This window comes from Microtus ochrogaster, assembly GCF_000317375.1.
Source record: "Microtus ochrogaster isolate Prairie Vole_2 chromosome 6 unlocalized genomic scaffold, MicOch1.0 chr6_random_2, whole genome shotgun sequence".
Taxonomy (NCBI): Eukaryota; Metazoa; Chordata; class Mammalia; order Rodentia; family Cricetidae; genus Microtus; species Microtus ochrogaster.
Genome location: NW_004949095.1, coordinates 146,250 through 158,449, shown reverse-complemented (window position 1 = coordinate 158,449; position 12,200 = coordinate 146,250). Strand labels below are relative to the sequence as shown.

Genomic DNA, 12,200 nt, shown 5'->3' with positions numbered 1-12,200 from the left:
CTTGTAGACCAGGCTGGCCTCGAACTCACAGAGATCCGCCTGCCTCTGCCTCCCAAGTGCTGGGATTAAAGGCGTGCACCACCACCGCCCGGCTAAAGTAAAATTAAAAACAAAAACAAAATAACTCTTTTGCCACCTACAGGAAAAAGCACCAGTTGTACAGGCTTACTTTCCAGTCTAGACCGCCACCCCACGAGCAGCACCCTTGTGCAGATAATCTTTTATCTGCTTCTCTAAGACAAAGCCTCTAAATCCTAAACCTGCTCTACATGTTGCCCTCCACCTCAGGTCCACCTTCAGGCCTTCTCATGGCAGACGCCTTTTCTCAGACTATGTTTTCCCACCTTGGTAAGGTGCTGGAACAGAAGCTACATATGCTATGGACTCACACTAGGCATCATAACCTGTCGCTGACTGACATTTACTCTTCTGCCATTAGAAAATCTACTTTTCTAAGTGTTCACTTACACTGTTTACAGTTAACAGAGAAAACAACCCCAGATGCTCCAAGTACAAACACAAACAGAGCTTTTGGCTAACTCAAGTCCCCAAATTCTTTAGAAATAACTACTGCTACCACAGGATACCAGACAGCTACCATCTACTAACAAGCACACAAGTCACTCCATTAGCACTGACCCAACTTGTAAAGGAAATACTCTGTGATTCAGGTTTACTCTCTAGCATATCCCTTCACAATGCTGAGCTAAAGCCAAATACAAGGAATGCACATAGCATGACTGCTTAATAAAAATTCCAAACAGGCAAATTATGTTTGTGTCCCAAGGTAGGATACTGTCTTTCTTTGGACAGTATAGGGTGGTGACTGAAAAGAGGTAAGAGGAAAGAGCTGTCTGGGACACTAGAATTCTATTCTTTATAAGAGCATAGTTTACTGACTAGCTCACTGTGACATTCACAATTTATGGAGCTGCTGGTGTGTTCCTCAGTGTTGGAAGGCGAAGTATATGCAGGGTACTGGATTTCATCTCCAACACACAAAAACAATCAAAGGCGTTACTTTTCTTTATACTGTCAGTGTCCATAAGTTAAAATTGTTCATATACCTCAGATGTTTGTTCTCTATTGTTAAAAAGGAATTTGAATTAAATATGTGTTTAATAAAAGGTTACAAAAGTAACTCAATCAGCACAATGGAACTATACTGTTTTAATACATTTTGCCCAAGAAACATCCAGGTCACATTGTAACACTTGATCAACATTGTATAAACTTAACATTATAAATCATGATACCATTTCTATTTCATGAGTTTAGTAATTAAAGAAAATAGTCAAAATTTCTTTCACAGCCATTGAAATCTAAGACTACTTTGTTTTTAAAACTGGTTCTATTAGTCATGCGTATTATAAACAACTTTAAAAAAAAAATCTAATCAAAATAACAAAAACCTAATATAGTGCTTCATTTTTACTGTTCTTATTACTAGTCGTGAACTGTATTTTGAGAGCAAAGGTGTAAATGGGTTTATCTAATTTGCTGAGTTAGCGTCTACTGGTGTGGCAAAGATGCTGAAAGCTGTAAAATATGCTTGTTTCCCCCCCAAAATGTCTCTGTCCAGTTATAACAATGAAATTAGTCCACTTTCCTTTAAGGAAAATTTAAGAAAGCTATAAAATTTTCCAGTTTAATTTTAACCTGAGGTTACCGCAGACTGTGCAATGTGTACCTGCACAAACTGAATGTGGTCATCATCACTGCCAAACACCTCAGCCTGTCCATCTAGTGGGTTCCCATCAAGCAGCTTGTGATCAGCTGAGTAGTACAAGGTTTGAACCTGCAAAACAGCAACAGAACACCCATGTGGCTACTGTCACCATGGCTACTCGCTAGTATGCAGATTACAATCGCCTCAAGGTAACCTCCAGTGTGCTTCTTGACATCTTACTCTGGCAGGATCCCGAAGTAAAGAAAAACACATGTCATGGTGGTAAAAATGTAAAAAGCAAAACAAAAACAAAACAAAACAAAAAAAATCAAAATCAAATACAAAATCTTCTAATACTGGCTGGAGAGTCCTTGGCTTGATTGGCTTGAAAGAAATCTTCATTGTTTTCATAGCTTCTATTATATGACATTAAGAAAAAAAAGGCATAGTACAACACATATATTCTTAAATATACATATTTACAATAAAACATTAAATAGTTTACACCTCTGGAGATAAATGGCATGGTTTGAATAAATGTACTTCTCTCCTGTAGGTAATATCAAGAAAAACACATAAAGAAACAAATGCAAGTTGCAATCTTCCTCCACAGATGCAAATACATGACCAATGCATCTGATTCCCACGTGGGAAGGCACAGAATTGAAAGAGCACCTGCTAGCCTTTTTAGAATGCAGTAATGGTAGTGACTGAGGCCTAACAGAGTAGATACACTTTACTGAACATGGCTGGCTTCTGTGGAATGATACACTCCACTGCTCCAACCATCACATGGACTAGTCCCAACTTTTCCATCAAATTTTATGTATTTTAAAAAGTAGCCCCAAGTTAATTGACTGTATGTATGAACAACACCATTGAAAACCACAAAGCTTTAGAGTAAGAACCCTGTAAAGGAGTAAACACCATTAAATCATCATCGTCCTCTGCCCACAGCGGACTTTTCTTAGGAGAAATGGGGCAGGACTGCTGCTTCTTTACGTGTCAATACACTCGAGGTTTCTTCTTGGCTCTTCAGTCTTGGGGATCCTAGTTTTGTTAATAAACCTATGGGGAGATAAACCAATGGGGAGGAACAACCATTAGAAACTTTACCTACTTGTCATACTTAAAGCAAAAACCTGTGAAGAAAAATTAAGAATCTACAGAAAATGTCAGTACCACTTCCCATTTCTAAAGCAAGTTACATGCTACTTTAAAGAAAGTTAACAGCACATAATAAGCAAAGAAAAAAAAGGAAAAAAAAAAAAGAAAAGCAGAAAACCAAACTGAACGGTTCATTCAGCTCACCTGGACACCCCCCCTGTTTCTCAGCTTAGGGGTACCTATAGCAAAATTTAAATTCTTTAGGGTCATGGTTATAAAATAAAAGTGAAAGGGAATCCTTCATGTTATAGCAAAAATAATTTGTAAGAACTGTTGGGTCCCATTTACTTTAAAACTAACCTCTTCCATGAGCTCTTCCAGGCTGTCTCCATTCTCCCAGATGCTACGCTGCACCCAGTTGATTACCTTTGTATACAATTTGCCATTGCTGGGCAAGCAGACATTATCTTCAAGCAATACCTCCAACTAGAATTATAAATAAAACAAAAACTAGTGACATTCACATCAGCTTTGAAATTCTAGTTCTGAGCTTCAGAGGCTCAGTTTCATAATAAAAGCTGTATTCCTAGGGCAGTGGAGCAAGGTTCAGGAGTTCCACCACTAGTTTATGAGCTACCAACAGCTGATGGTTTCTGGGGATGGAGGTTCCTCTTAGGCTGTGGGATGGCCCCACACCCATCACTAATAGCACAAACAGGGCCAAAAAAAAAAAAAAATATTTGAGAGGATATAAAGTTAAGTGTGGACCTGGGAGTGAATGTTAAAATATATTGTATGCTTTTAAAAAAATTCTCAAAAATATTGTATTGTACTCACTCATTGGTGGTTTTTAAACATAAACCAAAGAAAGCCAGCCTACAAACCACAATCCCATAGAACTTAGACAACAATGCAGACACTAAGAGAGACATACATAGATCTAATCTACATGGGAAGTAGAAAGCAGAAAAAGACAAGATCTCCTGTGTAAATTGGGAGCATGGGACCTTGGGGGAGGATTTGAAGGAGGGAGGGGAGAGGCAGGGCAGGGAGCAGAGAAAAATGTAGAGCTCAATAAACATCAATAAAAAAGTATTAAAAAAGAAAAAAATATTGTATTAAAAAAAGCTGCATTCCATAAATTGTCTCTAATTTGCAGGAAAATCAGTAAGCCTACATAAAGGAAGTAAACAAACTGGGAAGCAGAAACTCATTACACTAAGAGTAACAACCACTAAAATGTTATCAGCATTATTGTAACCCTTATTCACTTGACAAAGACTGTGTCTGCAGCTATTGAATATCAATCTATCTGTATTGTATCTGGCCTGCTCCTTACCTTTAGTCTCGGAAGCTTAAGAAATTCCTCCTCTTCTGAAATTTGTAACAAATGCTCCTGAATGTAAGCATCAACCTTATTCAACAAACGGGAGTCTCCCATACAACTTGCAAAATTTCGGTAAGAGATGCAGCTAGTAACATCCATTCTAGATAGTAGATAATCCCCACAGACCTTGGAAAAGAAATACAGATAGATGTGCCATTTGCATAGTTTATTGAATATTTAATGTCAATATGTAAACACCACATGAAATACAAAGATGAGTCAGAAATCAAACTAAACAATGGGATAGCATTGAACTTAACCACGGGACAGCACATGTACAAACGATATGAGTATGGTAAAGACACCACATAAGAATGTGTAACAGCAGATGTGGCAAATGCAGAGCAGGTTCTGGGTGTTTTCAACAGTAGCAGCCACATACGGCTCTCTGGAAGGCTAGATGTAAGTGGGCACAACAGTAGAGAAGCTGATTGTTCAGCACACAAGTAATATAGCAGAAGGGAAGAGAATCAGGAAATAATTTTGGAAAAAGAACATCTGTATTAGGAAGAAGCTGCAATGTGAAACCACATGTGCATCATGGGATTTTGACTAAGATTTATTCTACGGGTGTATGTGTGTGCATTTATGAAGTGGTACATGCATGGAGATCAGAAGACAACTGTGTGGATGGGTTCCCTGCTTCTACTTTTTGCATGGGTTAGAAATCAGGTCACCGATGCTTGACAAAGCAGGTACCTTTACCTCCTGAGCCACCTTGCTGGCCTAATCATAGGATTCTTTTTTAAAAAAGATTTATTTTCATTTTATGTGTATGGATGTTTTGCCTGCGTGTATGTTTGCTTGCCTGAAGAGGGCATTATAAAAACCTCTGGAACCAGATTTACAGATGGTTATGAGCCATCTTGTGTGTGCTCAGAACCAACTGAACATGAATCCTCTGCAAAAGCAACATGTGCTTTAGGCTGTGGGCCAGCCATTTTGTCTGTCACACTGTAGCTCTTGTCAGTGACTACAAAGCATAGATAATATATTGAATCTACATAGCTATTCTTCATAAAACTTTTAGGAAAAAAAAAAACACTGGTCCTTTAAGAAATTAATTGGTTTGCTGGCCCTTATTCCAGTGACTGGGGGTGCTAGAGAGATGGCTCGGTGGGTAAGAGTACTTGCTGCTTTTACAAGAGCTCTGTGCTTTGTTTCCAGCACCCAAATAAGGCACGTAACACAGTCATTGGTAGCTCTAGCTCTTGGGGATTCACTGTCTTCTGGTCTCTGCAGGCACCTTCTCACATGTGTGTAGAACATACACACACATTAACTCATGCCATCAGATACTGTCAATACCAGTTTAATTCCACAACAGATTTTGCATTGCTGTGGGGTGAACATAAAATCTTGAAACTGATCTCAGACTATGCTCAAGCCAGAAAGGTTCATGTTAAGGCCAAGCTATATAGTTCTGTGTAATAACCTTTTATTACAAGTAATGCTATTTTATATACTGTCAAAAATAAATATACCCATTGTAGAAGAGATATAGCATTTTGTCTAATTTGATTTCCCAATACTATGTCATCATCACAAAAAACATACAAGTAGTTTAAACACAAAAAATTGAGTGGAAAATTCATTGAGAAAGACTCTGGCGTTGCCATTATGCCAGAGAAAACTGCAGTCAAGAGGCAGGTGATCATTTCTACATTATGAAATCCTAAGCATCAAAACAACATACTCAGTTAAGAGGGGAAGGGACAGAATTTCCAAATTCTTAGTAAAATTTTTTTCACAGTCCAATAAAATATTTTCAGAAAATTTCTACATTCTAACCCCACAGAACATCCTTCTAGTCTACTACGGCCACAACTTCTAATAGTCTACCTGCTTTACTCGGTCCATCTTCAACTTCTTTGCTGCAGAATAAACATCTTTTACCAACTCTTTATCAGCTTTCAACCTTTAAAAACAAAAAAGTCTTTAAATAAAAGTTGTAATACCAACGCTTTAAAATTCAGGATCTTTCTATTCTCTGATTTTCTGGTCCATTTGAAGGTACTTACTGAGCAGTGTATGCATAATTCAGCAAGACTTCAACAGCTTCTGGATTGAGATCATCCAACTTCACGTGAGAAACTCCATGAGGGTCACTGTCACTATTAAAGATTTCAAACAGATACGGGCTGCAGCAAGCCAGGACAGCCCTGTGTGCTAACATCTCATGACCACAGACCTGAAATAGGGAAAACTGAAGTGAGAAGTCTTGTGGACTATATACTCCTCTAGCTAATTAACATACTAGCTTCCCCTGTCTCCTATTTCTAGTTAAAACAGTCTTTAAAAAAGTCATCTCACAGCTGGAAAAATATCTCAACAGTTAAGAGCACACTGGCTGCTCTTCCTGAGGACCAGCACCCACACGATGGCTCACAACCATCCGTAATTCCAGTTCCTGGGAATCCTACATCCTCTTCACCTCCTCGGGCACTGTACATATATGGTACAAAGACATACACACACACAGGCAAAACACCCATACATATAAAAGAAAAAGTAAAATCTCAAAAACAACCTATTCATCTCATTAAATGCCTGCTTAGAGGGGAAAGTCTAACTTACGGCTTTTTTGAAGTTCACCTTTTTAGTAACAAAAAATAATAAATTGAGTTTAAATACCTGAAGTCGAACATCACAGAACTGCCCACTTTTCCTTAGGGCATTTAATTTGGCAACAGAAGATTCAATAAAATTTTCATCTTCAAACATCAAATATCCATTGGGAATCATTTTTCCTTATAAATTTGGCTAAACAGGAAAAAAAAGCTAATTATTTTACATGTAAATAGTTTTTTTTTTTAAATTTTATTTTCAGTCAGGGAGGCAAAGAAGCAGGTAGATACTGGAATTTCAGATTGGTCTGGTCTGCACAAGGAGTTCAATGCCAGCCAGGTTACACGTGAGACCCTGTTTCAAGAATAATGTGTGTGTGTGTGTGTGTGTGTGTGTGTGTGTGTGTGTGTGTTTTCAAACATAAAACATTATCTTTATACCCAAATTCTCTTACCAACACACCAAAAAATTCACCACAGAAAAACCTGGCTGAAACACAACACTGGTTCAGGGTGCTCAAGCTTTGCCCTGACTCTGACCCGAGGTCTTAAACGTCCTCACAGCAGTGAACATCAACAGTCAGGCCTGACATGCATTCCTTCTAAAGGAGGAGAATGAACGTTGTCCTGCCAAAACCTATAGACGAGTGACTTAAGAGTGAACATAGACTCTTCTGGACTTGGCTGCTGTCCTTCCTTTACTCTCAGATAAAAAGAAATCAATGTTCATTTTTTTGCTACATCTCATACAGTTCAGTCTTGCTTAAATTCAGAATGCACTTGGGACTGGCCCTGACCTCCTCAATCCCCCTCCCTTTACCAGAGGATGGGATTGTATGCTCCTACTCCTCGCAAAACCTTTGTAAAGATACCATTTCCCAGACATAACCCTGGAAACAGAACCTAGGGCCTCAAATATGCTAATCAGGCACTTCCACTGAGCTACACCTCTACCCTAATGTCCTCAAAAATGTTTTTCGACCTAGCTTATAAAACTAGTGACTACATAAAACACCACAAAAAGTAGTAGCATGCTTTGAGGCTTCAGTTTAAGGCAACTTTAAAGTCAAAATAGTTTACAGAAAGGAAAACTAATGGAGGAAAGAGAAAAGAATAATATTTATATTTTATTTTTTTTAAAAAAATGGTAAAAATACTTTTCAGGTGCCTACAAGATGGCTAAAAAGGTAAAGGTGCTTAGAACCAAGCCTGATGACTTGAATTTAACCCCCCAGGACCCATATGGAAAAAGGAAACTCTCTTTACTTGTCTTCTGACCTCAACACTCCACCTACCACTCACTCACTCTGTCACTCGCATGTATGCACACACTATAATAAATGTTTTTAATGTTTTCTTAGTTAAATGATTAGGAACTTCTCTGCCCCTTTAAACATTAAGAGAGGTGATTCTATACTCAGTACAGTTTTGGAAAGCCTGTGTCTTAATATATATATATATATATATATATATATATATATAAAAAATACATATTATAACTATACATATTAATATAATATATTATGTGGGGGGAAAAACATGCCCCAGCCCCAGTGTATATAAGTCAACGGCAACTTTGTTTAATCCATTCTTTCTTTCCACCTTTACCTGAGTCCAGGGATCAAACTCAGGTTGCCAGGCTTGTGCAAAAAGTGCCTTTTCCCAAAGAACCAGCTCACAAGCCCTGCCCGCCCCTCAAACACTGTTAATGCTAGACATCCAGAATATTCACTTACCAACTATTACTGATGAGAGATGGGGATGCAAATGATCCAAGACAAAGAAGTGTTGAAACAAAGCACTTCGTTAAGGTATGCAGAGAGGTGGTTGTGTGAAGGTAGATGTCTTACGCTTTAATGGTGGTTCCAAAACTATCAGGCTTGAAAATGATGTAATCAAGTCCTTAAAAGCTATAGACATGAATTTCTTCTGTGATAATCATGCATCATAATCTGTAACAATAGCATATGTAAGTTAGATATTCACAGGAATCAGTCTGCCATTCATCTAGACAGAACAACATATCATACAAAGTAAATGGCAAAATAAATTCACACTATATTTAAAAAAAAAATCAAACTACACACAAACAATTCCTTTTCATTTAACATGCAAATACTCAAAAATGATTTTTTTTTCTTAAAAATCCTTTCTCAGGCCAGGCAGTGGTGGCACACGCCTTTAATCCCAGCACTTGGATCTCTGTGAGTTCAAGGCCAGCCTGGTTTACAAAAGCTAGTTCCAGGACTGGTTCCAAAGTTACAGAGAAACAACCTGTCTGTCTGTCTGTCTCTCTCAAAAAAAAATCCTCTCTTATTGTTCAAGAGGGATAGGCTAGCTTGAGAAATAAAGGACAAATATAAACTCTAAAAATCTTTACTATCAGATTCCAGCTAACATGTAATATGCAAACAGGAGATGTCTGCTTTAGCAGTCAAGAAATCACTTTTGGGCACTAATCCCAGACACACACAAGCCAGACTTACCCTGTTCTCCAAAGTGCTTGCCATTTCACCCCTGCCTCTGTTTCAAGTTCCCTCTCTACCTGGAAAACTCTTAAGACAGACAACCAATCCCTGACAGATGAGCTCTTCTAGCCATGGAGCCTTTGCCAACTCCCTAGATCTAGGAAGCAGTGTTCCCAGTCTTCACACTCAGAACCTTCTCTGAAGGTATGCATGACTGTCGAGAATTATCTGTTCTGTGCTCTGCTTCCAGGCAAATCCTCTGCCTTGTTTGTTTTTGATTTAGGGTTTCTCTGTAGCCTTGGCTGTTCTAGAACTTGCTCTGTAGACCAGGCAGTTCCCGAACTCAGAGATCCTCCTGGCTCTGCTTCCCAATGCCGGGATTAAAGGCGTGCGCCACCACCATCAGGCTTGCCCTGTTCATTTTTGATGCCAGCCTATGTTGCATGAGACTGTCTTAAAAACAAACTAGACCAAACTGTCATACCATCTTATAATGTTGATATCTTCTTTACAATTTCTACCCTTTCTTATGAAGCTAGTTTAACAAAAGTTCTCTGAAAACAGGTAATCCCATCCCCCATGCACACAGAGAACACCTGAGATTTATAAACATTTTAAATTTGAATTAGTTTTACTCAGTGTATGTCTGAAAACTTGTTTTGATCTAACCAAGAATAAAATACATGTTTATTATTCTTTAAATTTGACTGTAAGATTTTATCTTTTTATTTTATGTGTAGTTTGTTTTGCCAGCATGTCAATGTACAATGTGTGCAGTGACCTCAGAGGCCAGAAGGAGGCAGTCAGTATGCTGGAACTGGAATTACAGACATGTGACCAGACACACGGATGATAGTAATTGATCCTGGGTCCTCTCAAAGAGTCAACTTCTGGATCAGTGTTTATTATTTTGACAGTTATTTGGATGGTCTAGCTTAGATTTATGGAAGGGGGCACTAAAATTACTATAGTCATTAAAGAGAAAACTTAGTAGAGAATTTTTGAGGTAATTCTGGCATAAGCACTTGTACAGTGTCATTTTGAATTTTGTGAAAGAATAAGGCCTTTTTATTTAGTGTCCAACTTTTTACCTATTAAGATCTTAACATAAGAGATGGGCATGATAGCTAGTACTTGGAATGAAATGGGAGGATTAACAGTTCAAAGCCAGCTTGAGTTAGGCAGTGAGTTTCAAGGCCAGCCTAGGGCTAAGTGAGACTCAGGGAAAAACCTTAATATGAACTCCACCTTTGTCACCATCTACCAAACATTACAACTGCATTTGATTTAAAAGCTAGCTCAAGTCCTAATGATATTTCAATTAATGCAAACTTGTTTATGAAAGTTCATATTCACTTTAATGGAGGTAAACTGGGGTGTATCAGATGCCTTCTGGATTCTGGACATCAGGCGTTCCCTATGGAGTGCATAAATAAATGCAGGCAAAACATTCACACATAAAATTTTTAAAAAACAAAGTATCAAGTTTCACATTTCTTATTTTGTATATAAAGTTCATGCACAATAACTAATCACATCTAAAAACAGAGATAAGTTTTGTCTTTCAAAAGCCAAACCAAGGCTCAAGCATTCCAAAGTCATGTAATAATATAAAACTTACTTTGTTTTGTAAAACAGTTTGAACTAGTCTATTTTTAAGACTGAAATTGGGGTCAAAAGGAATATATACTGCTAAACACATTCAAGTTCCTTCGTGTGGTCAGGACGAGAAAAGGAAGTCAGAGGACTTGCTTTTACTATTCAGAATTCGAGAGTTCCTACAGCCCACAAGATTAGCTTAAGTGAAGCATAATCCAACAGGTTTTTACAGAGCTGTGAAAACAGCACGCAAAGCATTCCCCACCCTCCACTAAGCAAAAGGAAACATCACATTTCAAAACATTGCTAAGAGCTCAAGGTAAACCACCAATATTTAAGTTTAAAGATAATTTTTTCCAAGACAGTTAATTATAAAGTAATTTAGGAATTCCTGCCCCAGGGCTGGATTAAACCCAGGGCCCCATGAATATCAGACAAGCACTTAACCACTGAGTTACAAACATTTGTGACACTAAACATGGCAGACACAACCTGGAATAAAATGCTTAGAACAAATGGAGTTAGCTCAATTTTGCAGCCTCAATTGTTTGAGGTCAAATAAAGCAGAGAAAACAGCTCAAGCAAAGGGAAAGGGAAGGTGTGACAGCACACACATTCCAGAAACTGCAGCTATTTTGGTTTCAATAGGTGGTAGATTGCAGGATGCACATGGTACATGGTGGGAGAGGAAGTAACCAACTTATTTTAAGGTTTCAACAATGCTAAGTATGGACACCAGATTAAGAACTCAAGAAAGGGTATTTGAGAAGGGGTGTGGAGGGGGCATACCTGGGAAAACATAGGATACAAGATACTTAAATGAAGATTCTGTATCAATCTGGCTATCAGCAAGTCATTTTTAGATATTGCATAGAGGAAAACAGGAAGGAAAAAGAACAGTTTGGGATGTTTTAACACTAAGGTACTTGTTGGACGACCAAGCTGATATCAAAGTGTAAAGAATACTGTTGGAGGGTTAGAAACAAGGTGGTCACTGACATTTACAAGTTAAATAAAATCGCAGAAATCACTCCAGTTACAATGTATCATGTATGGTATGTATATGTGTATACACACACTACACACACACACCTTTTTTTTTTTTTTTTGGTTTTTCGAGTAGCTTTGGAGCCTGTCCTGGAATTTGCTCTGTAGACCAATAATACTTTAACGCCAACAGAAGAAAGGAAGATACTCAACCTTCAGTATAAGAGCACACTACTAAAAAGCTAAGAATTCTTTTGGGTGAGAGCCAGGCGGTGGTGGCGCACGCCTTTAATCCTAGCACTTGGGAGGCAGAGGCAGGCGGATCTCTGAGTTCAAGACCAGCCTGGTCTACAAGAGCTAGTTCCAGGACAGGCTCCAAAACCACAGAGAAACCCTGTCTCGAAAAACAAAACAAA

At 38.3% G+C, this 12,200-nt stretch overlaps 1 protein-coding gene across 2 annotated transcripts in view; it reads right to left on the bottom strand.

The window, feature by feature from the left end:
* Ivns1abp (influenza virus NS1A binding protein) overlaps nt 1-12,200 on the bottom strand; it is a 22,922-nt gene that overhangs the window by 7,703 nt on the left and 3,019 nt on the right. Inside the window, exons 2-8 of one of the 2 annotated variants that reach the window (XM_005363847.3) lie at nt 8,467-8,682; nt 6,798-6,926; nt 6,185-6,354; nt 6,006-6,081; nt 4,116-4,289; nt 3,137-3,262; nt 1,691-1,798 (exon numbers count right to left, since the gene is read on the bottom strand). In XM_005363847.3, the coding sequence (XP_005363904.1) occupies nt 1,691-1,798; nt 3,137-3,262; nt 4,116-4,289; nt 6,006-6,081; nt 6,185-6,354; nt 6,798-6,908 (765 nt within the window). In that variant the 5' untranslated portion in view covers nt 6,909-6,926; nt 8,467-8,682. Of the gene's footprint in view, nt 1-1,155; nt 2,738-3,136; nt 3,263-4,115; nt 4,290-6,005; nt 6,082-6,184; nt 6,355-6,797; nt 6,927-8,466; nt 8,683-12,200 lie in introns of those variants that run through there. The other variant, XM_005363850.2, reaches the window with a different exon arrangement.